This window comes from Fusarium poae, chromosome 4 (assembly GCF_019609905.1).
Source record: "Fusarium poae strain DAOMC 252244 chromosome 4, whole genome shotgun sequence".
Lineage (NCBI taxonomy): Eukaryota > Fungi > Ascomycota > Sordariomycetes > Hypocreales > Nectriaceae > Fusarium > Fusarium poae.
The window spans coordinates 5,308,406-5,336,359 of record NC_058402.1 but is presented as its reverse complement, the minus strand read 5'-3'; the positions used below and the strand labels follow the sequence as shown (position 1 = coordinate 5,336,359).

The window sequence follows — 27,954 nt, the reverse complement described above, 5'->3', positions numbered from 1 at the left end:
TTTTATCACCATTCAAATCTTTATGAATAACATAGACAAGACCGCTAGTGACAGTTGATAAGCGCTCGGTCACAAGCTAATCATGAGGCTATCTCAGATACGCGATGCTAGCTCCTTGGAGCGTCGCACGGTGATCAACTAGCGCTTCGACAAGACTGATCTTCGGGTCCATCTAAGATAGATCCTACCTAGCCTAGAGTACGTATCATTCACCAGCCACGTCAGCCATCTTATTCTAACGCGCAACTCCACAGTCAAACCGTCACAATGCTGTATTGTGGTGTTTTTCATGGTTTGGCAGTGGAGACAGAGTCGCGATAACATGATCGAGTTCCTACCCTATACACATTGATAGAGCCGTCAACTGGTATTTGCGACTTATATGCGTAAGTTTTAATAAGAGGCTCGTAATTCTTTTATTTCTAGGTTTAACATTTACTAAAACTCTATTCAAGTATCTATGGGAAGATAGCTGTACTCATAGTTCGATGATTGTGGCAGATGGCAGGAAAGGCTCTAGATAAACAATTAACGATATTTCTCCTCAGCCTATTTATTAGCTTCTTGTGAGATGAAAGGGCACTATGGGCCTCACAACGTTGCAATAGAAGATAGATGATGAATATGCAAATTTGGAGCAACAACCGACTTGATTCACTACAACTCATAGACATGGAGCTAGGTCCATGGGAAAACTACAAACTCGCGAAAACAGTATATACTATATGCAACACTTGGCCTAGAAATGCCATTCAAATTGAATCAGCTGAATTGCGAGCGGCTGAGGTGTGGAATTGGTCTGATATGCAGACAAGGTCAACTCTGTGGGGATAAATGCTAATGAAATGTGGATTCCGTGTTTATATGCCGAAGCTGAATATGAAAAGCTACTTCAGCTTTGCTTTTTCCATTAGACCTGGGTACCGGTCTTCCTCGGCATGCTATTTGGCGGTTGGGGAGGAAACAAAATGGAGCTTCGGATGTTGATGTCGAATGATTATTGCATATACACCACTTGAAGAAGACTTGATTCGCTTGCATGTTAGGATGGAAGACACGGTTAAGTAGGAGATCTAGATGCCCCTGTCTTGGATTTCAGGCCCTTCATCTGCGATATTGCATATTCCCAAGGATCTCGTCCGGCCCCGGTGCGGGCCACACGGGATGCAAGTCATGCGGAGGCGCGGGACTGACCGAGTAGATATTCTTGGTGCTTGTTAGGAAAGTCAGTGCAAGGTCAAGGGTTCATGAGACAGAGAAGCTGGGTCAGGTTAATGGAAGCTTCATGTATACACTGACTCATGACTTTGAGCGCGGTTTTTCTCGGGCTGGTCACAGAGCAAATGTCTCACTCTCATATTTCACGCATAGCCGCTCGCCCGAGATGAGTTCTGGAACTTAGAGCTCCCATAAATTATATCTCTCTAGATCCTGGTCCTTGTATTTGATATCACTTCCCTCGTCCACTCTTTACAGTCTGGTTAGTCTAAACAAGAAGTCGCTATCACCAATCAAGTAACCTTGTTCAGGGTTTCTAGAGGGTTACATGATTTACCGTCTCCATCAACAGCAGCAGAATCTAGAAATGACTATGGACAGGCCAAGGGTCTACTACATGGGAGAAACAGTTCAATGTTTACGCTGTCGCTTAGTCACGAGGAGTGATCTACGAGACAACGAGTGTCGCACGGGAGCTTAAACCTGAAACAGATTGACAAGAAAATCGAAAGATTTTGGAATATCCTTATGTGTTTTTTTTTTTTTTTTTTTTTTTTTTTTTTTTTTTGCCTCCATTCCTTATTCTAAAACAAGAAAAGAACATTCAGAAATTCTTCAAGTTCCTTTCGTCCCTTTCGGGTAGGGAGTGTTTGATTTAAACTTTCCGAATTAAGAAGCTGTTACAGCTCTCATTCTGCACAATTTTCGAGGTGCATCGCAAGGGATGCTTGCCTTTGTCTTGCACCTTTACCTGACCTTGTCTTCACCTCTAGCCTGATCCTTGTCTTTAGTGTGGCTGGCCACAAAAGAACTTTTGGGGCCGGGTAGAAAACCGGATGCACGACAACTCATCAGCGACATGCCCGCAGAGACCCCGGCGGTCACCTGGTCGATCATCACTATCATCAGCATGATATAGAACCCAACTCAATGATGTGATAATGGCAGATGCAGATGTTCATTGTAATATCATAATAGTATGTACAATCTCCCGTTGTGGCCAAGGTGCCCCCGACTAGATCTACAGCACAATAGTTTCCCTTTTGGTATCACGATAACCAATCAAAAACGCCATTGAACCAAAGGCTCAATTCAGATCCTCAAAGTACCACGTATCAGCCCTCTTCAACAGTGGGCTTCCTGTATAGGCCTGCTTCACTTGCTGAGTCGTTCTTCTTATGCTCCTTGTCCTTTCCCTTTTCTCTCTCGCCTCCCCACACAGAGCTTGCCACTGTGGCCTCCTCATCGTTGTTTGTTGTATCTGTCATCTTCTTGGCCAACGAAAAGATGGAAAAGTCCTGGCTGAGACTGGTCAGGATGCTCTCATCAGAACCTCCCTCACTCTTTGTGGGGCTATCAAGATTGAGGCGGTTAAGGGCTTCAGCAATACGTTTCTTCTTAGCTTCCTTTGAATCTGGATCAAGAAAATTCGATTTCTTCACTTCAGGTTTGTGAGTGGGCGAGGGCGGCTCAGCACCAGGATGGCGACCAGTTGCCATGAACTCAGCCTTCTCGGCCTCTTCCTTGGCAGTCTGCTCCTTATGCTGCTTCATCTTTTCATCCACCGTCTTGGGTGCATTGGGATCAGGCACAGGCTTGGGCTCCTTCTTCTCCCGGCGAGTAAGCTCCACCTCGAGAACTCGAGTACCCATGGCAACCTTTGATCTTAGACCATCGTCATCGCGATCGTAGTAGAGTGCCCAGATACCTGGGAGTTCTTCTACGGCGCAGAATCCCTCCCAATTTTCGCAAGTCATACGACGATCCTGTTTGGTGCAGTCAAAAGGACCAGTGATGTGGCCTTCAGTATCCGCACGCACTCCATACTTGACTTCGTACGTGTTCTTGTCAATGTAGATCCAGTTCAAGAAAGGAGGGTCGTCACTGATGGTAGTGACTAGACCTTCGTACTCTGAATCAGGAAAAGGTAGGAAGTATCCCGAGAATGCATAGCCTTTGCTGATACTATTCTTGGGATCGTGGTTGTAAAGAGGGTGTTCATTGGCAATATAAAGCTGCCACCAAAATGAATCAGTGATCTCTCTGTTTAGGCTTACAGTAGTGACGTACCTTTGAATCTTTCAAGACAACCAACTTGTTATTAATATCACGACTTCTGATAGAAGGTTTGACGCAAGATACAACCAAGTTGCAGCGTCGAGCACGATGTTCTTCGCGTTTGGTCTTGCTCTGACTCTGCCGAATTGCCTCTTGTGTGCCGAGCATGGCAGGGCAAACAGTTAGAGCAAGGAGCATTGGAATCGCCATGATGACTTTGTCTTTATCGTCCTTCTGGACAGCTTCCTTGAGCTTTTCGACTTCTTCAAGGAGCTTCTGCTTGCAAAAGGGAGTCAAGAGATTCTGGAGTCTACTTTGAGCTGAGTCTGAGTCTTGGTTGGGTTGAGATGTGAAGGATGAAGATGAGTATGTTGAATCAACGTTGGGACAAGAAGGTGAGGGGGTTGTCATCGAACTTCGTCGGACAAGTGGCGATGTTTACCGTGGCAAAAGAGAAACCAGACAAGGAATAATACTCCCTCAGGGTTGGGGGTGATGGGTTGAATGTGAGACACAAACGAGGCACAATGTGGATGGGAAGGTAGTGTTATTCCTGGATAGTATAGGTATAGTAATCTCATTCAGAGATTATAGAAAGTGGTGCAGTAAGTCGCACGCGAAGTGGTATTGCTCATTGAGTACTTCGTAATCTATGAAACAGATTCGAGTAGCTAGAGAGGCAAATGAGTCTCGGTACTACACCCTCTACTTACCAGCCAAGACTACAACATTGTTGCAGAGACCAGGGCAGTTACGTGTCATACCATCTTACGCATGAGCGGATTACCGGTGTTTTCCGACAGAATCATGCCATTCTCTTCGATGTGTGCTACGTTAAGACTTTTAAGTTGGGATCAAAAAGAAAGGTTAGGAGTTAGGGACCTTGATCCCTGTCGATATGGAGTCGAGATTGACCAACCATTAGTACATAATGTGAAACATAACTCAGGCACGGGTACCCCTGTCTACTTGCATGCCTAAAACACAACCTTATGTACTCTACATAAATCTAAGCGAAGCGTTAGGAGAGAGACCCCTGTTTTGAGCTGGAGGATTAGCAACAATATTTACCACAAACGTCGTGTTTCGGGCATCTAAGGCGTGTTTAAGGCCAAGCAAGGTTGTTTCTACTATTGTACAGTCGTCAATTGGGTCGAATGCATTATGATAGGAGTGAATTCATTGTCATCGCCGCCAATTGAACCGGCTTCTTTCCGGTCCCCAACTAGAGAACCTCTTCGTGGAATATCACATTGCGTCGGTAATTCCCGTATCAATAGACACAATAGACACGTAGACCTTGCATTGTTTCCCAGCTCCAATTAACTAACTCTTTACTATCCTTGTTTCCCCAGGACAGGATCTGTAACCAGTATCGCGACAGCACAAGCCAACATCGGATGATATTTCCAGAGACATGTCACGCAGATGCCCCTCTCTATTGTTTCTGCCACTCAAAACCTACTCTTCTGTAACCAGCCTCGACTCTTGTGGATTGTCCCTTTGTGGCTCGTGTTGTGCTTCTCTTATGTGTGGCCTTATTTTGAATGACAGCCCATTCCCCATACCGGATCTGAATACCCGTAACAGACGAGGACCCCCTTGCGACCTTGAACGTCTAGCCCCGGGTCTAATAGAGAACATTCGGATACCAAGTCTCTTTTCTTTCTCGAACGTAGGGATATGCGGCTGCGGCTGAAGTGGCCCCCGTCTAGATTCCTGTCAATATTTCCCACATGCGTATGTATACAGACATGGGTAGCCTTGCACGCATCGCATGTTATCGTGGAGCGTCAATCTAGACTGTTCATTGGAATTAGCCCCAGCATCTTATCCTCAGCTGCGCAGCTATACCTACCTAACCTGGCTACTGTATACAGACAACCTTGACCTGGTGCTTCAGTGTGAGACAGCATGAGTAGCTGGGCTGAGCCAGACTGAACAACGCATCGAATTCAGTCGAATTCACGACTGCCGCATACGGCAATGCTTGTACAGACCGGGTCGGCCAAACTCCGTTCGTTTACAATTCTCGGCATCGGGATGTTTCGCAATGAAGATCATACTGCAAGGTGTAGTGTAGTGTGGTATGGATACAGACTCAGATATCGCAAGTCTGATCTGAGCGGACATAGGCAAATGTTACTCCTTCCTAGGTCCAGATCTTCTATATAAGATGGCCTCTCCTTCACCTTCATGCCTTTTTATCTCATCAGCACTCACCATCCAACCCATTCAACAATCATCTACTTGATCTTCAGCCTCGGCCATCGCCACCACTACCTCAACCAACTTACAACCACCTTTGACAATCTTTGTCCAACACCACCCAACCCAACACGATGTCTGCCCCTACTTCGTAAGCATCCCTCTTCTCTTATTCCTTCGGTCACCAGCTATGACTACGATATCAAACTCCCAAAGAAAGTCTCAAGACTGATTAACTTAGCACCGCCTCTCCCCCTCCTACCTCTGACCTTCCCTTTGCCAACCTTCCCTCTTCCCCTGCTCCTGGTCGCAACTCCACTACTGCGTAAGCACACTCTTCATTATGCCATCAAGCACTTCACTGACCATTCCCACTCTCATAGTCTGTCCAAGCCTGCCTACGCCTCCGACTCCGACTCTGACGGTCAGGCTCGAGGTGGTCGCCGCAGCCAGAAGCAGCAGTTTGTTGTTCCTCTTCCCACCTCCACCGGTCTCTCTCAGCCCGCTGGTAAGTTTCCTCCTTGATTCCATATTAGATCTTACTCACACAGCTCTCAGGTCAACTTCTCAAGGGTGCCACCGACGAGAACGGTAACCAAAAGTCCGCCGCTCTACTTGTCGGCATCAAGCTCGACCTCGAGGCCGAGGTCCACTTGACTGCCCGAGTCAAGGGAGATATCTGTATTGGACTTTACTAAACGACGACCATGCCTTCTACTTCGACTTCGGCTTCTGAGTTGACGTGCTTGGTGATTTGGTCGCAGAACATGGCCGGTGGCCGTGTTATGATGATGAATGGAATACCTCAAGGTTCCTGGCTCTCTGGACGAGCTGGCAAACAGATTGGGGTGTTAAAAACGGATGGGATTTCTTTTTACTCTGGATTGGCATATGAAACTTGTAGCTAGGATAATAATAACCCTTTGCTACTGCTTTCTCTCTTCTGACTTAATTGTCGATAGCCTCCAGCAATTACCTTGAGGCTCAGACTCTTAGAAACAATTGCAATATCATCTCCCAAGTTAAAGAAACCTTGGCATGATTTGCCTGACCATTAAGCTATGTTCGCCGTTGATAGAAGCATGGTCGCTGGTGGTCATTAGCATAATCCATGTCGAGCCGGGACTTCCCCTGTCGCTTTTTCAGGGTCCGTATTGTCAATCACCGACAGTCTCAGGGAAGAGGTTACAACGGCCACTTTTATCCAATCGTCAACCTTGAGTGCTTCGAGAGTGGAAATACTTCGCGATAATTCTCCGAAAGATCGTAAGATGATGACTCGATAAACGGTATCGGCTACGCCGCGATCCTGCGAAAGGAGAGTGTTGGTTTTAGATAGCTCTTACAGAAGCAGAGGCTTCAATTGAGATAAGCTAGCCATTTCGCTTCTCAATTTTGAGCATGTTTCCTGACCCTATGGACAGGTTTGTTGACCAGATTGTCCAACTTGGTGGTTCAGGGTAATTCATTAACGTTGTGCTTAGGGTGACATGAAGGCTGGAAGATAATAGCTGATGCAGAAATGCTTGAAATGTTTACAATAGATTGCTGGTCTTTATATATGCCCCAGGGAGAGGCAAAATACGTACCTGTTTTTTTATAGGCTTATAGCACAAGCGTATACCTACTAAGTTAAGCAACCCAACTTGGGCGAAACAAACTCCATAAAACTATGTGGATAGATCTCAGGTCACTTGCGTTCATGGCCGGCCCCAAAGGACAAGCCAAAAAGGAAGGACTTAGAGTTAATAGAATAATTGTTCTCTTGCCATTCCATACTACCTATATTATTATGCAATCATCCGTACACTCTATGCCGAGGTTTTAAGTTTGTCGGGTTATTTGATTGATCCGCTACCGGCAAAGAAGCAAGTTCCGTGACGCGCCTCCTACCTACTAAGGTACGAAGCCTTCAAAGCAGTACAAGAGCAAAGAGAAGATCTCTAGGTACCTTCATTAGATCAGGTACCTAAGTATCTAGCCAGAGGAGAAAGAGAAACGTGTTCTTCTTTCCTCTCTTTTCGCCAGTATTTCGCAATATTTGTGTTATCGCCAGCATGCCGAAACCAGCCAAACGCGCGCATGAGTTTATCGACCTTACAGGTGACGATGAAAGCGAGACGCGTCAAAAACGGCCCGCTCCAAATGGACCCGGTCAACACCAAAGCCAAAACCATCCCGGACAAAGTGGAACTAGTGTCTATGGAGGCGGTCATTCATCACAAAATGCTCCATCATCTACAGCTGAACCCGATTATCTTGACTTGACTCAGGACGATGAAGGCCCTCCCTTGGAACTCTATGGGACATTTCGTACGCCACATACATCACACATCGCGACACAAGTAATCTAACATTGTATAGATGGGAAGATTGTCGGCGTACAGTATTATCAAGGATACGCATCATCAGGAGGTATGCCTTTCTCTTCTTTCGTCCGCCCTTCAAAATACTTACAATTACACAGAAGCTGTTCTCTGTAAACGAGAACCCAACAACGCGGTTCGTAATACTCCAAGTGGCCTCATTGCCTGCGAAATAGCCTGATTGACCACATCTGACCTGCTGCAGTACGACCGAAATGCTATTCGGGTGGACAATGTCGTTGGTAATCAAATCGGCCATCTACCGCGTAAAATTGTAGAGAAAATTGCCCCATATGTGGTAAGACAGACTACCATGTACGCGCACTTGAAAGGCCACTTTTCTGACGAGAAACTCAGGATCGCGGCGACATCGTTCTCGAAGCCCAACTCATGGGCGAAAAGGCCTTCTATGACTGCCCGATTAAGCTCTTCTTCTATGGGTCTAGCGACCCGCAGGAGCGTTCCAGGATCGAGGAGCTACTCAAGAAAGACAAACTAGTCACTGCTACGGAACTCAAGAACACTAGAAAGGAAGCTGAGGCCCGCAAGAAGGCTGCATTGGGCTTGATGAATGGCTGCTCGACCCATGGGGTCGGTTCAGAACTTTCTGTTCCCCAGAAACCAGAGATCACTATGGATAATGTACTCCAGAAGAGTGAGGCTATCGAGATGCGCAAGGGCGGCGACGCCATCAAGTCACTTGCGATTGGCGAGGATGAGTTGGAGAAGATGCAAATGGCTGAGCAGCCCGAAGATTTGAAGGCACAGCTCTTGCCATACCAGCTACAGGTATGCTTTCCCACGGTAAATGACGGGCTTAACTAACTTATAGAAGGGACTGGCTTGGATGACTTCCAAGGAGAACCCCCAGCTCCCAGCGGAGGGATCCAAGGACTCAGTACAGCTCTGGCTGCATCAGTCCAAGAACAAGTTCTTCAACGTTGCGTCTGGCTTTGTAACAAACACAGCACCAAAGCTGCTTTCAGGAGGTATCCTTGCTGACGACATGGGTTTGGGCAAAACCCTCCAGATCATCAGCTTGATCCTAACTGGCGGCAAGGGCCCGACCCTCATCGTGGCACCTGTCAGTGTCATGAGTAATTGGAGCCAACAGATCAAGCGGCATGTCCGCGGAGACAAGCAGCCCAACATAATCACGTATCACGGTAGCGAAAAGGCAACTGCGAAACAGCTTCAGGGCTGTGACGTTGTGATCACCAGCTATGGAAGGCTTGCTAGAGAGCGCGATCAAGGTGTGAAGAGAGCCTTGACCTCGCAAGACATCAAGTGGCGTCGAGTCGTTCTCGATGAGGGTCACACTATTCGAAACTCCAATACCAAGGTGGCTCAAGCTGCCTGTGAGATCAATGCAGAGTCTCGCTGGGTTTTAACAGGAACGCCGATTGTCAACTCGGTCAAAGATCTGCACTCTCTTATCAAGTTTCTTCACATCACCGGAGGCATCGAACAGTCCGAGATTTTCAATGCTCAAATCACCCGTAGACTTGCTGTCGGTGATAAGACTGGCGAAAAACTACTCCAGGTCCTTATGCATGACCTTTGTCTCCGTCGCAAAAAGGATATGAAATTTGTGGACCTCAAGCTTCCAATCAAAAAGGAGTATGTCCATAGAATTCCGTTCCGAAAGGACGAGAAACGCAAGTATGATGCATTATTGGATGAAGCCAGAGGCGAGCTGGAACAGTGGCAGGCAGGCTCTCAAATGGGCCAAAAGGGACGCTTCCAAAATGTACTGGAGCGCCTGCTTCGCCTTCGACAAATCTGCAATCATTGGACGCTTTGTAAAGAACGCGTCAGCGATATTCTCAAACTACTTGAAGAGCACGAAGTGGTTCCGCTCAACGACAAGAACCGCGGCCTCCTGCAGGAAGCCCTGCGCCTGTACATTGAAAGCCAGGAGGAATGTGCTATCTGTTATGATATTCCAAATGGCCCTGTCATTACTACCTGCAAACATGTGTTCTGCCAGGGTTGTATTATTCGTGCTATTCAAATCCAGCACAAATGTCCGATGTGTCGTAACAAGCTTGACGAATCCAGCCTTCTCGAGCCAACGCCCGAAGACGCAGGCGATGAAGGCAATTTCGATGCTGAGTCACAGAGCTCCAAGACGGAAGCGATGATGCAGATACTCAAGGCGACCATGCAAAAGGGGGGCTCCAAGGTAGTTGTCTTCTCTCAGTGGACATCTTTCCTCAATATTGTTGAGGCGCAGCTCAAAGCCGAGGGAATGGGATACACACGCATCGATGGTAGCATGAAGGCGGATAAGCGCGACAAGGCTATAGAGGCTCTCGACAGCGACCCTAAGACACGAGTCATGCTTGCCAGTCTCGCAGTTTGCAGTGTTGGTCTTAACCTCGTAGCCGCTGATACCGTCATTCTTTCAGACAGCTGCAAGTTCCCTCAATCTTATACATTTCCAGATAGATCCCCATTAACTAACATCATCTCTATAGGGTGGGCGCCAGCCATCGAAGATCAAGCCATTGACCGTGTCCACCGTCTCGGGCAGATCCGCGAGACGACCATTTTCCGCCTCGTTATGGAAGGCTCAGTGGAGGAGCGGGTACTTGATGTGCAAAGCGAGAAGCGAGAGTTGGTGACGAAGGCATTCCAGGAGAAGAACTCGAGGAACAAAAAGCGTGAGAATACTCGGGCAGCAGATATTTCCAGGCTATTGGGCTAGACAATTGATATTAACGTCGGGCGCATTTTGTGATATATAACGAAAAATTACAAACCGCGGGAGAGGCGTTTGGGAATGTAGCGTTGGGATATCAAGAAAATTGTTCGCCAAGAACATAAGAGACGAAACTAGTGGCCAGCTTATGTATGCGACTTAAATCAGACTTCTTATGTTATTCATTCTAAACTCTCAAGCTAGGAGGTCAACTGTTCTGTTGCCCACTACAGATAGGTGCCTGATGTATGCAGGCATGGTGCAGTGCCGAGACCAATGGAGCTTCAAGTCGAAACATGAAATTGTATTTCTACTCATCAGTCATTTATGTAATCCAGCTATGTAATGTATAGAGTACAATGTAACTGTTTCTCCCTGCCCAGCAAAAGCTAGTACACAGAGAACATCGTCAGACTCATAATAAGTAACCATGTACCAACAACTTAGTGGAGCCATCTTGCGTAAGCCCATCGAATACGCTCCAATGACCTGGTCTGCAGCTGAATCCCCTTCATATTAGACAGGTCGTCCAAGTCCTCAAGGAACTCCCTTCCAATCTCCCGAGGCATGAGCTTATCGACCAGGTTTCTTAAAATGTGAACTTCGGCGAGCAAGAGACCGTGATCCTTGTACGAGAGAAGGTTAGTCTCTGTAGGTCGAGCCTCGGATAAAATGCGGTCGACGTTGCGAAGAACACGGATAGCTTGGCCAGCCTTGCGAGTTTGACGCTGTCCAGATCGGCCCCCAAAGACGCCCCGGAGGTATTGAAACATGCTATATGAAACGAGTACACCTGGAGTAAGACCGACGAAGCCGAATACAAGCTCCTGACTCTTGAGGAGCGAATCAATGCCGGTCATGGCGACCTCAAGGTCGACCTTTGTTTTCTGGACCTGAATAAGGAGGGATCGCACGAGATCTCCACGGATCGTACCCACGAAAGGGCGTCGCAGATCCTTCTCGAATGCTCGCAGTACAGGGGTAACGTCGCCTTCTGCTACCTTGTGACGGATATCGTCGACTTGAGTATCGGACAGGATGCTTCCAGTTTCCGTAGCGAAGTGTGGCTTATCAAGAGCAAAGTCAACTACCATACGCTCAAGGCTCTCGCGATCGGCTTTGAGGCTGTCCCTGCTCATAATTGCAATCTCGCTGGTCTTGTCATGTCGAATGGTCGAGATGATCTTAGAGGTCGGTTCGATAACCCAATTAAACCAGAAGTCGCGGATAGTCTCGCCGAATCCAATAAACCATTCAATAATGTCAGCCTTCCGGTTAACCAAGATGCGCAGGACAGTTGTTGAGGAGAGAAGGCCAATAGTCGCAGGAAGCCAGTAGCGAACAAAGGCACCGGGCCGACCGTTTTCCTTTGCTAGGGCGTGCATGGCAGTCAGATGTTCGGGGAGAGACCTGTCGATGATGCCGAGTAGTCGTCGAGCTAAAACCGCTGGTCGATCGGCAGTGCTACTACCCTCAATGTGAACAGAGAGCTCAGGATCCTCTTCAACTCCGGCAAAAACCTTGTCCTCGAAATCGCTGATATTAACGTCGAGAGTGGACACTTCTTTCAGAACCATATCAATGAGCGCAACACTGCGTTCGACAACACCCTTAAGGTCGTGGTGGTCCTGAAGATCAGCCTTATCGTCGTCAAGACCAAATTGGAGACCCTCATCCATCAACACACCAAGACCGCTTGCCGTGATCTCGCGCAGTTTCTTAAGCTGCGCCTGCTTGCGTCGAGCCTCGGAGCGAGACAAAGCCACAGGCGACAAGACCCTGCGTTGAATGTTGGCAATTGACCGTTCCCGGACACTGTCTTGCACGATGCCGTAAAACTGAGACCATTGCTGTGATAGACTTGAAGTTGTAGAGTCGACGAGTTCGCCTGGAGCATGGTGAAGAGAGCCTGCCTGGATGCGTAATTTGGTAGCAGTGCAGACTTCCTGGGACCAGGCCCAGACCCTCAAGGGGGATGTCTGGACAGCATAGAGACTGCTGTAAGAATAAGAGCCTAGTACCTCATCCCAGTACCAAACATCATCATTGAGGGGGACGATTTGGTCCAAAAGCGTGTTAAGAACAACGCCGTGGAGTTGAATGGTGGCTTTGCTCACGAGAAGCCATTCGAGCTCATTCTCATAAGGACTCTTGGCACCATCAGACTGAGTTTCGTTTACTGAAAGGCTTGCAGGGGCAGGGATGTCAGATGAGATAAGAAGGTCCCTAATACGCCAAGCTGGTAGAAGAGGTTGCGAAGATGAAGTGGTACTCAGAGACTGGATGGTACGAAGTAAGTGATCGAGACGCGGAGTTGAGAAAGCATTAGTCGTAGCAAACCCGTGTTCTCCGGTCTCTGAGTGTTCATCTTCAGATGTCACCTCAGACAGAACTGGCAGACGATCAAGGTAGGCGTCAAGCCGCCGTACTTGGCTATGAGCACGGTCAGTGGCTTGTTAGGGTTCAACCAGACAGATGAGGGCAAGGAAAACATGTGTTCGATGACAAGATGATGAAGTGGAAGTCAAGGGTGGGCAGACGAACTCGGAGACAAGCGTCATGGTACGACTGAATGATGAGCTTGCTTAGATCTGATAGCTATGAAGGGGAGAACACCACATCAGTCAGCAAGGGCACGGCCTGGTAAGAACAACAACCCTGTGCCGGAGATGGCAAGAAATGAGATAGGAGCGGGAGCTGAAAGTTGATGGAGAGCTCGGCACACAACCCGGACGAGTAGCGGACTGCGGCGGTAATTGCGGCGATTTGCGGCCGGGAGGTGAGCGCCGAATCGCGGGGGATACGGACGGGGAGCTCGGAGGCTGTGCAGCCGTTGAACTGGGCGTCAGGGTCGCGTGAGGACAGCGAGGGTGAGAGTGTGAGTGCAAGCTTGTCGAGAGCTTGTGCAAGCTCAACATAACACGAATGCGATGCGGGAGATGAACCAAATGTGGGGAAACAGGTTATAGCATGATGCCACACATCAAGCCAGGTCCATTAAAATCAAGCAAAAGTGTTGGCTGTCGAAAGAGAAGCTGGATCGAACTAGGATCGAATTGCAGCAAGGCTGCCTCCTATCAAATGGTTTGTACCGATCAATTGCATTACACACTATCCGTACGGGAAGGAACATTACAATGCAATGCACAATGATCTTGCGACATGACGTGGTGTTCACAAGGAAAGGGAAGGAAGGTGTGGATGGTTTGGGTTACTTGAGTTGTCTATCAGTTGTATCGTATTCGTATTCGTACCAGGCTACTGAAAATCGTACTCTTCAGTTGTTGTCCAATCACGTGTAATATAATTTTTCTTAAACAATAAAATGGAATTGCTTGCGGGTGCCAGATTTGTATCGCATTGCATGAGAAATGAACAATTATGGATCAAATGCCATCACTATGTCTGTAAGGTAGTCAGCTGCGTATGTGTGCATATCTTGGGAAAGTCTTTATCTGGCCCCATTGGACACGAGCTGTGAGCCATCAACCAGTATAAGTGATGTTTGGTTCGCTATCGTAGCAGGTAGCATCATTGTGGTATAAGAAGAGTTACATCGAGTAGACATCTCGACTTCTAATATGCCATGCGAATATTCAAGTAAAATCTACCTGAAACTTGCTCTACGTTTTGGCTGCAAGTTAACCTACACCACTACTAACTTTGAGACCTCTCCGTTTGTAACCCATCACAGTTTCAGACGGAGTATCCAGAAGCATCGTATTCGGGATCGCATTTAAGCGTCAGGGTGTTCGGGACCGCCATGGACTAATCCTAATCCAGTATCATCATAGTACTTTCTAAGCAACAAGCCAGCCAGCCTTAAATCGTACTATCTGGGTCGATTAGATACAAGGGCTTTAATTGAAAAACACCACATAATCAATTGAATCGCTGGCGATCGCATGAGATTCGTGAAAGAACAGGACTGGGCGAGGTTCCCAGCTGGAACCGAAAACGAGACAGACAAAGACAACCGCGCCGCGCGGAACAAGGCCCCAAATCTGGAGTTAAGGGGTGGAGGTGTCGTGCGACCCAGTAGATCGGAATTGATAATCGGATACTTTGCCCCTTGACTGGATCGGCATTCAACCAGTGGGTATCTATTTAACAACTTTTTTTATCGCCTCACGGCGTCGCCAATAACACACCACTTTGTCCGAAGTTTTGTTCGAGCTTCCAGGGACCTTTCCACCAAACGGTTAAATAGTTACCTACACGCAATGGACAAGATCCTAGACTACGACCCATGTGTCAATGTACTGCCACCTAATCCATAGGGTGCATTAAATGTAAGAATTACTTGTTTTAATGAACATACGGACAGGCCCATTGCAAGGATGGCGCAGAAGCCGAGACAGGAACACACACTCGCTTGTGTATTTTTCACTTCTAGTTCTCGATGACACTTCCGTACCTAGGTAGGTATCAGTTTAACATCAGTGAAAAGACTACGCACGCACCAATCAGCCTCTGTAGTGGCAAGTGCATCATGCCTGATTAAGATCTTCACCGCCCTCAATAGTAGGTACAAAGTTGTGGACAGCCAGTTAGACGGACCCTTGTCTACCTATGTAGGTATGAAAGGGAACAATATTCACAGGGACTTCCAGATGATCTGATTGTATTCCTTGAAATCCCCGTAACATCTTCGTGGAATTGATGTTGGAGATATACATACGATTTCTTTAAAGCGGTGACAGCTTTTAATCCAGACATCTTTATTTGACTGGTTGACTAGGCTCGGAAGCCGGGAAGATAATCTGGTTGTGGCCTCATTCTGGAACCATTTCTAAATTCCATCTGCTATCGAGGCTGCCGAATGCACGGGCCAGAGAAAGCTCAGGGGTCCTCTGACGTGGTTGGCTGACTGACACAGGGTTTGGAGATTTAGGTTCCTGATTCGTTTAGACACAGGGTGTGTGATGGCGAATCTGAGGTGCAATTTTGGCAGCGATACGTACCGACACAATGCGAAACGGCGCAAGAGCTGCGTGTGTTTGCTTTTGCTTTTCGAGCTTTGAGAGCAAAGCTCCGTCCACAATCAACTTAGTGAACGGACGCCCAGTGTGTGGCCAAGCAAACTAAGACAAGGCCCGCTGCCCACCATTTTCAATGGGGACCCCCCTATGAGATACTCGGAGAGGAAATGATAAAACCTCCCCAACAGCCACCGTCTTGTCCCCTTTTTCACCACCGCCCTCGCCATTGTCGACCCTTCCCTCTCATATCTAGAGTTGCCTTCCTCGACGACTCTTGGACTTGACCGGTGCTAGTTGGTGTCTTTCTTTTTACCTGAGACTCCTCCGCAACCCTACTTTTGTCATAAGTATACCACTTTCACCATGGATGCGCTGTGAGTGTCCCTTATATCCAACGCAAATTGCGCCAATGCCTGAGCAACACTTTTCTAACCCCCAATTTCTACAGAAACGCGACCTCTTTCGCGTCCTTCAACCAAACTAAGGACTACTTTGTAGTCCTTGAGGAGGTTTCCAAGTACAATGTCCAACTCAACATGGTCGAGAAACTCTGGGCCGTACGTCCACCTGATCCCTACATCGCGAACACGACAAATAACCATACTAACACTCAATTCAGGCTTGGTACCTTTGGATGCAGAACGACACCCTTGCCACCGGTATCATGAGTTTTGTCCTCCACGAGTTTGTCTACTTCGGCCGCTGCATCCCCTTCATGTTGATGGACTACATCCCCTACTTCCAGCAATTCCGAATCCAGAAGCAAAAAGTTCCCACCCTCAAGGAGCAATGGGACTGCGCCGCCATTGTTCTCATCAGCCACTTCACCGCCGAACTCCCTCAAATCTGGTTTTTCCATCCCATCGCTACCTACTTCGGCATGGACTATGGTGTACCTTTCCCTCCTGTGTGGAAGATGGCGCTTCAAATCGCCATCTGCTTCGTGATGGAGGATGCTTGGCACTACTGGTTTCACCGCGCTCTACACTACGGTCCCCTCTACAAGGCCATCCACAAGATGCACCACACCTACTCCGCTCCTTTCGGTCTGGCTGCTGAGTATGCTTCACCCATCGAAACTGCTCTCCTCGGAATTGGTGTCGTTGGATGTCCTATTGTCCTCCTTGCTATTACTGGCGAACTCCACCTCTTCACTATGTACACCTGGATCGTCCTTCGTCTTTTCCAGGCTATCGACTCCCACAGCGGCTACGACTTCCCCTGGAGTCTGCGCCACATCCTCCCCGTCTGGGCCGGTGCCCATCACCACGATCTTCACCACGAGAAGTTCATCGGCAACTACGCCTCCAGCTTCACCTGGTGGGACTACTGCCTGGACACCGAGGCCGGTGCTGAGGCTCACAAGCGCCGCCGCGAGAAGAAGCTCGCTGCCATCAAGGCCCAGAAGCAGCAATAGACTTCCACAGAAAAAACCTGGCACGACGACAAACAATCGATTGCGGTGAATCGATTCTGGATATCCCAGGATTTTACGACCATGAACAAAAAAGAAGACTGTTGATCATGATGGAGATTTAGACGGTGGCTCAGCGGACATAATCGTCTGTACCGCTACACTCGCGACTTGAGCATTCGCACGGCGTTTGGGGATGTTGACTAAGAACGACTTTTTACGCTTGTATATACAAAACATTGCCCAGGAGAGGCTTTTAGACATATTTAATAATCAACATCGTTCGTTGTCCAAATTTTATTACGAATACAGATTATGCCATGATGACACCCCCAGGGTATCAGAAACATTGACTGCCGAAAGCATAACAGACGAAACTCATAAGTTAGTTTATGCTCCTCAGAATGTATTTTAGACTACTTATTTTGCACCCTAAGACTTGGCAGGCCAGCTCTTCTGCTACTCACTAGACACCTATGAGAAGTGATAGACCATATAGGACCTTGAAAATCTTGTCACTCTACAAGTAGGGTGGATCAACTAGCTCAGTATTCTTCACAGCTGCATGGTATCGTTTTCGCCCTCAGCGGAGCTGTTTCCCAGTACGAGGTAGGTATCGGCCTCAATTCCATTATTTATCATTTGCTCTTGGGCATACAGCAGTCTCCCGCTGCTCCAGCAGCTTGGTCCGCCAAGCCGCGAATCGCACAGCTTTGGTCCCCTACCTCGGCCATGGATAAAGTTTCCGGCCCCGGAGGTAGCTCGCCTAGTTGAGCTGCAAGAGCATCGCATTGCGTAGCCATGGTAATGTCTTTGTCCGAGAGACCAGCTGGGTTATGCGTCGTCCAGCGGATGAAAGTGGTGTTGTAAACCTTGATTCATATGATGATGAGTTGACTGTAACGGCTGGAGTACAGAAACAGACTTACGTTGGACCATTCAGGGTGGTGATTCTTGAATTTGCATTGGAGGGAAACTCCTGTCATAAAATCCTGTGATGAGTTAGCTGATAGATAGCCCATGCCTTTTGTCTGCAGCTCGACTACTACATAACCCCTATATGACACATGGCTGGGGTTGCCAACAGTTCGTTAGACTCACCCATGTCTTTGCAAAAGTCTTGAACTTGAATTGCCTCTCTAAGGCAGTACCGTCCTTGGCCAATGTCCATCGCCCACCCTCAGATGTGAGCAGTGCATTCAGTGCGGGTGTTACGCTCGCGGTGTCAGTACCAGCAGAAAATCGTGGCTGAGCCATTGATGACGTGAAGCGCACCAGTGATGGAAGACGAACTGAGGGCTGTAAAGGGCGCATTGTAAGGGGAAAAGTGTTGAAGTTGCCAATGACATCTGTGGGTTAGTTGATGCGGCTGAAAGGATTGGACGATGAAAGACGAAACCGGAGTGAGCAGCAAGATTGAGAGTACTTTTCGCATACACTTTTATTGGTGAGTTGATGTGTACCCACTAACACATCGCATGTTAATTTCCTTGACATGCAATACGGAATAATATCGTTGTGTTTTAATGGTTCTTGAGTAATATACAGAATTTCAAGGACTAAAGTCTTACTAGCCTTCCCACTATAGTGTCCCGGTAATTTCTGCTAGGTATCATCCATGATCGGGTAACTTGGCCGTAAACATAAGTCTGACGGGTAGGTTGTAAGTATGGGTTGATCTAAAACCCTACTAGAGATAACTTAAGTGCAGAATGAGCATCTAATAATGGTTACCTACAGGTAGGTAGACGCAAGAGAACTACCGCACACATTCACTAGATATAATAATGCCTATAACGGATAAATTACTTAGAACAAGCCCCTCTATCCATAGACTGTGCTTACAAGCCAGGTAGGCATGCAACCCTTGCTTTTCTTTTTATCAAGCCGTATCGCATCGTTCAGGCGCTTACAGCATTACAGCTTGCATCTTATGGACATTATTGGGGGCCGGAAAGCCCGGAAGTGGCTCCAAATTCATTGGACAGTTATGGCGAGAGGAGGAAGATGGAGAGACCGTTTTCTTGGTGACGCGAAATCTGTAATTAGAGGTATCTCATTTAGATTAGTAAGTAGACAATGTGGCGAGAAAGTACAGGCACAGATAAAAGCTTAGGGATTCTGTAATCATGAGAAATAAGTCAGCTGAATTCTTATCCTCAAAAGAACGGAACCGGATTTCATTAATGGGATATGATCAGTCAATTGTCCAATCTATAACACCTAGAATACCTAGGTAGATGACAGTAGGTGCTAATATGCTTATGCGACCACTCCTTGCCAATCAGAAGCTGGAACCCGAGACTTTATCTCCTGCAAGATTGCCGAAGGTAATCACCGCCATGCGTATTTCTGTTACGAGATTTAAGGTCGTATTGAAGTCTTTTTGTGCTGAATGTTAGATCAAAACTTTCCGAAGCCTCAATGTACCTACTAAGAAGGTATGGACATTTGTCTTTAGAAGTGGGTGGGGCTCTGCGCATGAGAAAGGTGCAGGTGGCCGAGGTTAGGTGGTCCTAGCTCCTTGCTTCTCATCTCTGCTCGCTGACAAATATTTTCCCTACTACAACAACGTTCCCTTCCTGCATCAGTCAGCAAATCCATCCAATCTCCTCTCGAGCCCATCGTTTATTCCCATCGCGTCAACTATCAGAACGACCGGTGTCGGAAACAAGAAAAGAGATAGAAAGAAGGGATTAGGTTTTCACTTTTTATGACGCGACTTGAACAATTCTCACCAAAACAACATAGGTCGCAGTTGACGCGTCTTTGTTACTCAAATTGGGGCATCACCAAAATTGCAAAACGGCTGAGACAATTTACTTAACATCGAACCCCAAGAAGTTCGCGCGTGTTTTGGGCTTCTCGCGCCAGTCTTCATCAGTATTTCAAGCTTGTTCTCTATTCGATACTGTCAGAACCAGAAACGGCCTCGAGTTCCGTACATGTGTACAGTAACAACACCTATCCGCCATCGAATTGCAGAAGCAAGCAAGCGACAAGCGAGCGATAACCATACCAAACCACCACCTAAACCTATCTAAACTCAGGTTAGCCTAGTCCGTCAAGCAAAGCGGAGAGCAGAAGCGTCCCCGGCCCAGCCACGCCATTTTCCGACTTGGGTCACCACTCACACGCTCATTCAAAAGGTCCACGGACCCAGGTTACATAATCCGTTTCTCTTCCACCAGCCTCTCTCCTCACTCGCCTCTGTCAGTCAGCGTCAGGTCCCCCTCGTTGCAGTAATAATCAATCATTGTCGTGGGTTACCACTACTTGGATGCTGAGTCAGACTCTCCTCCCCCAGAGCTCAAGCATGCAGAACTCCTCAGCAAGCGGCGCCAATAATCAAGGTTAGTTAAGACAACTCTTTTACTCTCTTGCTTTTCTTATTGCGTCTTGTCTGTTTCTTCATTTGAGTGTGTCTTGTTCTGAAACTAGAACTCTGTCTATTATCTACACTGCACTGCGCCTCTTATTGGCCTTGGTCTATTGCGACACCCATAGCGCTCTCTTGTATCTCTCAACCATCTGAATAGCATCCTTGTCGCGTTTTCGCGCAACCCGATATACAATACACTTAGAGCTCCTTCTTCTCTTCACTTGAACACAATACCGCTTTCTGGCCCTTTAGGCTTCGCGTCTACTTCAATTACCGTTGTCGCAGCTCCTGAGCGCATTGGCTAAAACCAACCCCTCTAAATAGAGCAGCATTTGCGCGCACAGCTCGAGCTCCTCAAGAGCCACGACGCGACAGGCTCGTCCTCGCCGACTTCTCCTGCTCCCCGTGATACCCGGCATCAACCCCTTCAACCGGCTCCTGTGCGGCCGTCGAATGGCTTCGATCACTTGTCCAACCCCCAAGATCAACCCCGAGCTATAGCCGCCAAAGGCGAGGTTGAAGCTCATATACACCCTGACCTTCGCGCCCGAGCCAACAACGCACCCACCGCAAACATGATGCCAATCGTTCCTCCATCCGGACATAGCCCAGGCGCCTCTGCTGGCCCATCTACGGCTCCAATTGCCTCCATACCCCCGCCTCACATACCGCCGGAAGACCTTCGCGGCAAGACCAAGCGTGAACTATCTCAGTCAAAACGTGCAGCGCAAAATAGGGCTGCTCAGGTAAGTCACAAATACTAGCTTATTGCTTAGCAATATCATTTTGCTGCTTGTCGAGCTATTTGACCAACAATCCATCAATAGAGAGCATTCAGACAGCGCAAAGAGGGCTATATCAAGAAACTCGAGCAGCAGGTACGCGAATACATGGACATGGAGCAATCCTTTAAAGCGCTCCAAACAGATAACCATGCGCTGAGAGAGTATATTGTTCACCTGCAATCGCGGTTGTTCGATGTGACAGGCGAATACCCACCTCCGCCTCACAACGTTGATCTTGCTCAGCCTGCACAACAACCGTCAGCACCAGCTACTGCCCCCGCTTCGGCTCCAACCCCAGCACCTGCTCCGATTGCTTCTGCTCCTTCTGAACCAGCGCCTAGTAATTCCGCAGCCGGAACACCTTTGGAAGCTGTTGCGCAGGCTGTTGCAGGTCTCGCGGCTCAGGAACAAATCGAGCGTCAACAATACCCCACGGCGCACGAATGATGAGTTATGATAATGTGAGTCAAAGTTTGGTATTTGGTTAACGAAAATATCTAATGAGAACAGATTGCTTGCGACACCGAAACCTGCAATGGCTCTACGATAATGAGAGCGATTGAATTCAAACCAGTACCACGAACAGCCGAATTGATTCCAAAGAACGCGACAGAAGTAACAAAGGTGGTTTTGATATCCAAGAATGTATATATCTTGCGAAACACAGACAGAAAGGCATATTTGGTAAGTGAAAAGGCTGTGCCACGTCGATCAATGTCCTTGGCCGCATGGAAGTCATGTGTGATGACGGGAATTTCAGTTGCTGTAATGGTTTTGTCCGGGATGGCCTCACCTTATATGGATATAACGGAGGAGCGCAAGAAGGCCTTAGGAAATATGCTGGTATAGAGGGAAATTAGCAATGACGGGTCGATATGATAGAGGCAGATCAGCGTTAATGGCCGGAGTTGAGGATTTTGTAGCAAATAGAGGGTCGTATTTAAACAAACCCCAGCGCTATCGCTCTAAACATAAAACTGCCCATGGTGTTTAGGATTAGAAAGGAGAGCCAAAATATCTTATTGCCGAATGCTTGCCATATACCCTCCAACATGTTCGTCGAGAGTGGTTTCACAGACATTGGCAATTGGCCAACGAACTTACACTACTAACTGGCTGTCCGCTGCTGACTCTACCTACTAAGATACTTTGACTTAACATTAACCAACACTTACTGTGCTTCTTCGCTGGCAGATATAAATTTGATGAATTCTGCTTCGTAACAAATGCTGCAATGGCTTCAAGGCACATCATTTTGGGTGGACAAAGCCAGATTGTGATGTAACTAATCTCGACTAGATACTACTAGAATCTGCACCTGGATTTTCAGCATATTTAGGCACTCGGTCATGTGCAATGATAGCACCTTCAAAGTCATGGAGAAATGCCTCGGCCCTTGGATGGCTATCTACCACTAATAGCAAATATTATTCTACTGGGTAGTTGCCCGTTGTCAAACGACTCGGTCACTGAGCATGTCTGCACCCAATCGAAAGACTGAGCCGATTTTATGAACCATCAAGTGCAGAGTTACAGGCGACGGTTACCAAACACTACTTGGTTGCTGGAAACTATCCGCATGTTAATATGTATACGGCTGGGACACTGATGCTACACTTTGCCATCGACCAGCACGTTAGTATGGATTGGCATACACATCGGGAATTGGTCTCTCTTGTGTTTCACCATCAGGACAGCTATGCGCATGGCATGGATCATGAGCCATCAGTAAAGCCTGACTGCCGCGTATGACCGAGGACTCCAGCTGCGATACATGTCGATCATCATACTCGACAGATGACTGCCCGATGCAGTAATAGAGAGAAACGATAATACCGAGGCGGGGCTTCCATCAATGTCTTATATTGCCAGTCTCGGAGCCAAGATTCAAGGAGTTGTCAAAGCCTTGCTTATTCGACTGAATCTAAAGCCACTAGGGAAGTCAATCACCGACAGTCTTTCCGGTATGCTGGACCGGAACATGCCAGACATAATCATCGAAAATGCCATCTTCCTTCTCCATCGCTGCAGATTCGTCAATGGTTCAACCGGAAAAGATAAGAACAGGTTCTACGATTCATGCATTGAGGTCGCTTTATTCATTCTCGAGTATCAGTGCTGCATGTACGAAGGGATCCAGCCTCTAGGTACCATGCATGCCATTCGTGGAGGGTTGTCGTGCCACTTGAATGTAAACTATTTCGAACCATCTTGATGCAATGTCATAATTTGAGTAGATGTGAGGCGAAGCGTGCTCTGAACTGATGTAAGGACCTTTGCGGTCAGACACTTGAGCACAGAGTTCTGACCGATCTATTGAAGCTCAAAGAGCCATGAGAGCTATGCCAGTCATACTGGGGTATGATTAGAAGATATCGATACCTGTCCGAGCTCATTCATCTTGCACTTACCTAGTTACGTTTCTTGTTCTTTAGCTACTGGTCATTGTAGGTCATCCAGGGCCATTATTCGACCATGGACCAAACGAGTATTTTGCCAGACCGTGAGTTATACTCAGAAGAGTTGGTCTTTAGGCATTATATTACGTTATCCGACAAGGTTGCCGCCCAGAAGTCCAGAGACATGTAATTAATATGCTGTTGGAGGTCTGAATAGCGTCAATGGAGGAATATGATGGGTTTGTCTTCCAAGTGTGATGACTTTTTCGGCGTACAACTTTGTTTATTCTCACACAATACAAAAGCACTATGGAACCTGCTAAGCACTCACTTCTCCTCCTTCAACACAAAGAAAAGACCACTCTTGGATAGATCATGGAGTACTGCAAGATCAAGCTATCGGTCAATTTGCCCAGCTCGTCACAAACCAATGGGGGAATTAGAACGCATAAGGTATTACAACCGGGTGGTTTGGAGGCTTGGTATTTCGGTAGTAACTCAACCTATGGTCGGCTCAAAAGTGCTTTTTTTTGTTCTGCTGAAGGAAGAAGAAGTGGATTGCTCAGAAGGGCACACAGTGCCTTTGTATTGTGCAAGAACAAGGTTGCTTCATAAGCCCTACCTTTCGTGACCACGCCTAAAGAATATCATACTCTCAGGTCGACCTCATCACAACCGGGTGATTAACGAAGGTGGGCTGCTCGCCCCATATTCACCCAGAAGGCGGCGTCGCTCCAGCCTAAAAATATCCTGCCCTGGGCTGACAAATCGACGTCACGCCACGAGAATTGCAAAAGAATCAGTTTCCAAGGTCGAATTGTTGTCAGTTTCTCGATTCCTGCTTACCTCAGCATTCGTTTGTTGACGTTGGCTTATAGCTTCTTTTTTACTATCTATTTCTTCGGGAACGCCGAATTGGTTCCCGTCTTATCACTTGGGTTACCCTAATTCTTTGGGTGCCACACCCGACCCAGAGACAGACATACATTAACTATTCGTATCTACCACTGAGTCGCGTCGTTCAATGTCGAGTGATTCCAAAGATCAACAGCAGGCTACTGCCCTTGCGTCAGTATCCGCAGGAGGCTCTACTGAGCCACCTAAGAAGATCCCAAAGGGTGTCGTACTAGGCCCTGATGGCAAGCCGTAAGTTTTGTCACAATCGACAGGCACCCTGTGAATGGAGCTCTATTAAACTGACCCTTTCTTAGCTGCCGAAACTGCACTTCTTTCGCTGCATGGGCTTCTCAAACAAAGAGCACACTTAAACAAGATACAGCGGCCAAGACTCAGCGTCCTCCAACCGAGTGCCCTCCTGATGTTGAGGTGCTTGGCCGAAGTACATGGACGCTGCTTCACTCTATCGCAGCACAGTACCCAGAGAAGCCATCGACCGGTCAAAAGTCAGATCTTTTGAGCTTTGTTGGTTTATTCTCTAAACTATATCCATGCTGGGTATGTGCCGAGGACTTCCAGCGCTACCTCAAGCGTGAAGCGCCACAGGTCAGTAGCCGGGATGAATTTGGCAAGTGGCTGTGCGGTGCTCACAACGACGTTAACCGTAAGCTGGGCAAACCTGAGTTTGACTGTTCTAAGTGGGAGGAACGGTGGCGGACAGGTTGGAAGGATGGCCGATGTGACTAAGCTGTTGCTGTTCTGGTCTGAGCGAGCGGAGCTGAGATTAAGGCTGGCTGCTGGATCGACGGTCGGATCGGGAGGTTAGCGCACATCTCGATATAAAGATGGGTTTTCTCAAACTCGAATCATTGTGGTTTCAAAGAGCAAGGGCCTTCGGTGTGCGGTGTACGATTGCGGAATGGCATGATGGACCATTGGACGTTGTGTGGGTACACGTGGTGAGTGGCCAGTGCCGGGCCGATGAATGGCAACGACATCTGCTGGAGATACGGATACAAAGCAGACAAAGAAAGGATTGTGGAATGTTTTAAACGTCGACAGCCAGTTCCCATATGTTTCAAGGGGGGGGAACAAGATGTATAGTATAGAAGGTATGGGTAGGGATGGAAGGTAGAACTGCATGCATAGAATCTCATCTCAGGATAGTCAAGTCTAACAGAATTAAATATATATTACAATCTAGAACAAATTCATCTTTGTATCGAGAGCCAGAAAAACTATTGCCTCATACCGCTCTCAATAGTCTTCGCTGCCAACAAGGCTCCATGAGCATGGAAAAGGGTATGATTCCTCAGAAACATGGTATGTATAAGCTACGGAAAGCAGTCAAGCTAATAAAACCAAGCAAAGTTAGAAATTCCCATGAACCGGATCTCGCCAGCTGGTACCCTTGCATTGTCGTGTCTCAATCCGAGTATCCCTGTTGTTTTCGGAGAACTCCCTTTAGGTGCGATAAGAATGATCTGACATTCATGACAACGCCGTACAACGCAACTACCAAGCCTCTATTTGGCAAAAAGAAACAAAAATCAAGCAGTCTTAATACGGTGCTGTATGGTAAGGTTAGGGCCAAGGTGGTGTATGGATATTCCCAAATCTCAGGTTGCCTTACCCTGCAACGTCAGACCACACATATCATTGTCCTTCTCAATACATGCTCTCTAGTCGTGGGCGACAAGAAATAGTTATTATGGTCCCGCAAGTTTTAACACGACATCGGTTGGCATTGGTAAGTGTTTCGACGGCAGGGAACGGAAAGCAAAGGAAAGAAGAGGCTCGTTTTTGTGAATCGGACGTCGATAGTATGTTGCAGTTCGGCATGAGCTTGAAAGAAGGGCCTTTTACGGACACAATATGCTTGCAGCGAGTCATTTTGATTAATTACCGCTGTGTTAATTTGAGATACCGAGTATGGTGACTTGTCAATGAGTTGGATGGTATTTGATTGAGATATTTTTTTTTTCGGTGTAATGCACAGTCATCTCGTGCCTCAGCATGACTACAAATACGTAGTCAATGACAATCATGAACGTAACGGCTGTATGCAAGATGCCGTCTACCAGGGAGGCCAGTACAGCACATAATTGCCAGTATGGGCCTACCTATCCAAGATTGTCGATTAATGAATATTAACCACCGTTGCCCATGTTGAAAATTAAAAGAATGTGTGGTACCTGTATCTGTTAGCAATTGCCGTAATTTACTGTGACGACGCCATTGTCCATTCCAAGTGGTGATCTTTACAGCATGGCCCCGGCCAGCACTCGGCCGCACAGCTCCGGACTACCCGGTTAGTGAGGGACTCGATGTTTGAACCATCTTTAACAACCACGTAAAGAATATGGATCCAGTAGTAGATTATATTTTTGATCAATGGAACAAACGCTGTAATTAGATTGTTGTTGATGGGTATCCGTCTCTAGTTTTGGCAGCTTTCCTTTCTATTTCCATCGTGCTTGGCGGCATGGTCCCGTCCGTAAATCCCCCTGCTGAAGAAGCATGCGATTTCTCTGGAATAGATCCACTCATTATGTAGGTAGCATTGACAGCATAGACCTACAGCCCAAGAGGTGTTTCTAGACGTTCTTAGACCCGTCCACCTTTCCAGTCTGCCCGATTGGGAGGGCCCGTATCAAGGCACATGGCATCATATGATTTTCTTTCCATGCTTGTCGCAGTTCACCGTGGATTCGATGGTAAAAATTCGACGTAGTAAGGAAGATTAGTACGGGAGAGATAGAGAGCTTAGTACCGCGGGCATCTACTAACCACACGGGTCGTTAGTGAAGAGCCGCCTAACTTCCCGTCCAGTGGCGCTGACGGGACATTACATCACCACTCATCACACCCATTCACTCACTAATGGAATTATGCTCACCACTTTTTCCAGCAGAAAGCCCATCCAGTCCAACCAATCAATTAGTACTTTAGTAGAGGTAGGATATGGGTTATTAGTATCGCGGTTTCGGCCGCTTGAATACGGGCGCGAGCGATAAAAATATCGTGATTTCAACCCAAGAGTCATGGTCAATGGCAACTTAATTGATTTCCTGGCCTTATGCCCGCCTTGTCTCCTTGACAGGTCCGATTATACTCTGGGTCCAACTCTGGGTCCAGACCTGGACTACCTATGTACATACGGTAATGGTCTTATTTTTGGGCAATTAATCAGATCAGATCAGATCAACCCATTCGAAGCTTGAAATTGAGAGGAAACGTACAAGGGTCCCCCATTGGTGAGTGCTGACTGAGTGCTGTAGACCTACCGTAGAGGTACTGTGCACGCCTCCACTATTGGAAGCTTCAACTACCTGCCTACCTTCCTTGATATGTACTGTCTGTGGTGTCGTCAACGGAAGGTATAAACACCTTCCTTTCCCCTCCTCTGTTATGTCTTTTCTTCCTTCCTCATCATTCCATCGATCACTCAATCAATCATCAACCAACCTTTTCCATTCCTCTTTTTGGTTGTCTTGGTTACTTACAGCCCAGACATCTCCTCCTCCTTGTTTAACCTATA

The 27,954-nt window shown here is 47.5% G+C and overlaps 8 protein-coding genes across 8 annotated transcripts; 5 read left to right on the top strand and 3 right to left on the bottom strand.

Moving 5' to 3' along the window:
• Positions 1-2,333: 2,333 nt before the first annotated feature.
• FPOAC1_011811 (uncharacterized protein) lies at positions 2,334-3,687 on the bottom strand (the record flags this gene model as incomplete). The annotated part of the gene is made up of 2 exons (XM_044856178.1): positions 2,334-3,233; positions 3,289-3,687. The coding sequence occupies 2 exons, from the start codon at positions 3,685-3,687 to the stop codon at positions 2,334-2,336; spliced, it is 1,299 nt and encodes a 432-aa protein (XP_044703491.1).
• A 1,931-nt stretch (positions 3,688-5,618) lies between these two features.
• FPOAC1_011810 (uncharacterized protein) lies at positions 5,619-6,182 on the top strand (the record flags this gene model as incomplete). The annotated part of the gene is made up of 4 exons (XM_044856177.1): positions 5,619-5,635; positions 5,726-5,809; positions 5,868-5,992; positions 6,043-6,182. The coding sequence occupies 4 exons, from the start codon at positions 5,619-5,621 to the stop codon at positions 6,180-6,182; spliced, it is 366 nt and encodes a 121-aa protein (XP_044703490.1).
• A 1,359-nt stretch (positions 6,183-7,541) lies between these two features.
• On the top strand, positions 7,542-10,560 carry FPOAC1_011809 (uncharacterized protein; the record flags this gene model as incomplete). The annotated part of the gene is made up of 6 exons (XM_044856176.1): positions 7,542-7,797; positions 7,849-7,899; positions 7,952-7,986; positions 8,056-8,148; positions 8,208-8,639; positions 8,686-10,560. The coding sequence occupies 6 exons, from the start codon at positions 7,542-7,544 to the stop codon at positions 10,558-10,560; spliced, it is 2,742 nt and encodes a 913-aa protein (XP_044703489.1).
• A 437-nt stretch (positions 10,561-10,997) lies between these two features.
• Positions 10,998-13,115, bottom strand: FPOAC1_011808 (uncharacterized protein; the record flags this gene model as incomplete). Its single annotated transcript, XM_044856175.1, has 2 exons — positions 10,998-12,987; positions 13,099-13,115. The coding sequence occupies 2 exons, from the start codon at positions 13,113-13,115 to the stop codon at positions 10,998-11,000; spliced, it is 2,007 nt and encodes a 668-aa protein (XP_044703488.1).
• Positions 13,116-15,899: 2,784 nt separating this feature from the next.
• FPOAC1_011807 (uncharacterized protein) lies at positions 15,900-16,953 on the top strand (the record flags this gene model as incomplete). Its single annotated transcript, XM_044856174.1, has 3 exons — positions 15,900-15,910; positions 15,985-16,093; positions 16,156-16,953. The coding sequence occupies 3 exons, from the start codon at positions 15,900-15,902 to the stop codon at positions 16,951-16,953; spliced, it is 918 nt and encodes a 305-aa protein (XP_044703487.1).
• Positions 16,954-17,588: 635 nt separating this feature from the next.
• On the bottom strand, positions 17,589-18,264 carry FPOAC1_011806 (uncharacterized protein; the record flags this gene model as incomplete). Its single annotated transcript, XM_044856173.1, has 3 exons — positions 17,589-17,822; positions 17,880-17,942; positions 18,052-18,264. The coding sequence occupies 3 exons, from the start codon at positions 18,262-18,264 to the stop codon at positions 17,589-17,591; spliced, it is 510 nt and encodes a 169-aa protein (XP_044703486.1).
• Positions 18,265-20,266: 2,002 nt separating this feature from the next.
• On the top strand, positions 20,267-21,564 carry FPOAC1_011805 (uncharacterized protein; the record flags this gene model as incomplete). Its single annotated transcript, XM_044856172.1, has 3 exons — positions 20,267-20,303; positions 20,657-21,078; positions 21,160-21,564. 3 exons carry the CDS (start codon positions 20,267-20,269, stop codon positions 21,562-21,564), a joined length of 864 nt encoding a protein of 287 aa, XP_044703485.1.
• Positions 21,565-24,540: 2,976 nt separating this feature from the next.
• On the top strand, positions 24,541-25,160 carry FPOAC1_011804 (uncharacterized protein; the record flags this gene model as incomplete). Its single annotated transcript, XM_044856171.1, has 2 exons — positions 24,541-24,662; positions 24,728-25,160. 2 exons carry the CDS (start codon positions 24,541-24,543, stop codon positions 25,158-25,160), a joined length of 555 nt encoding a protein of 184 aa, XP_044703484.1.
• Positions 25,161-27,954: the final 2,794 nt, after the last annotated feature.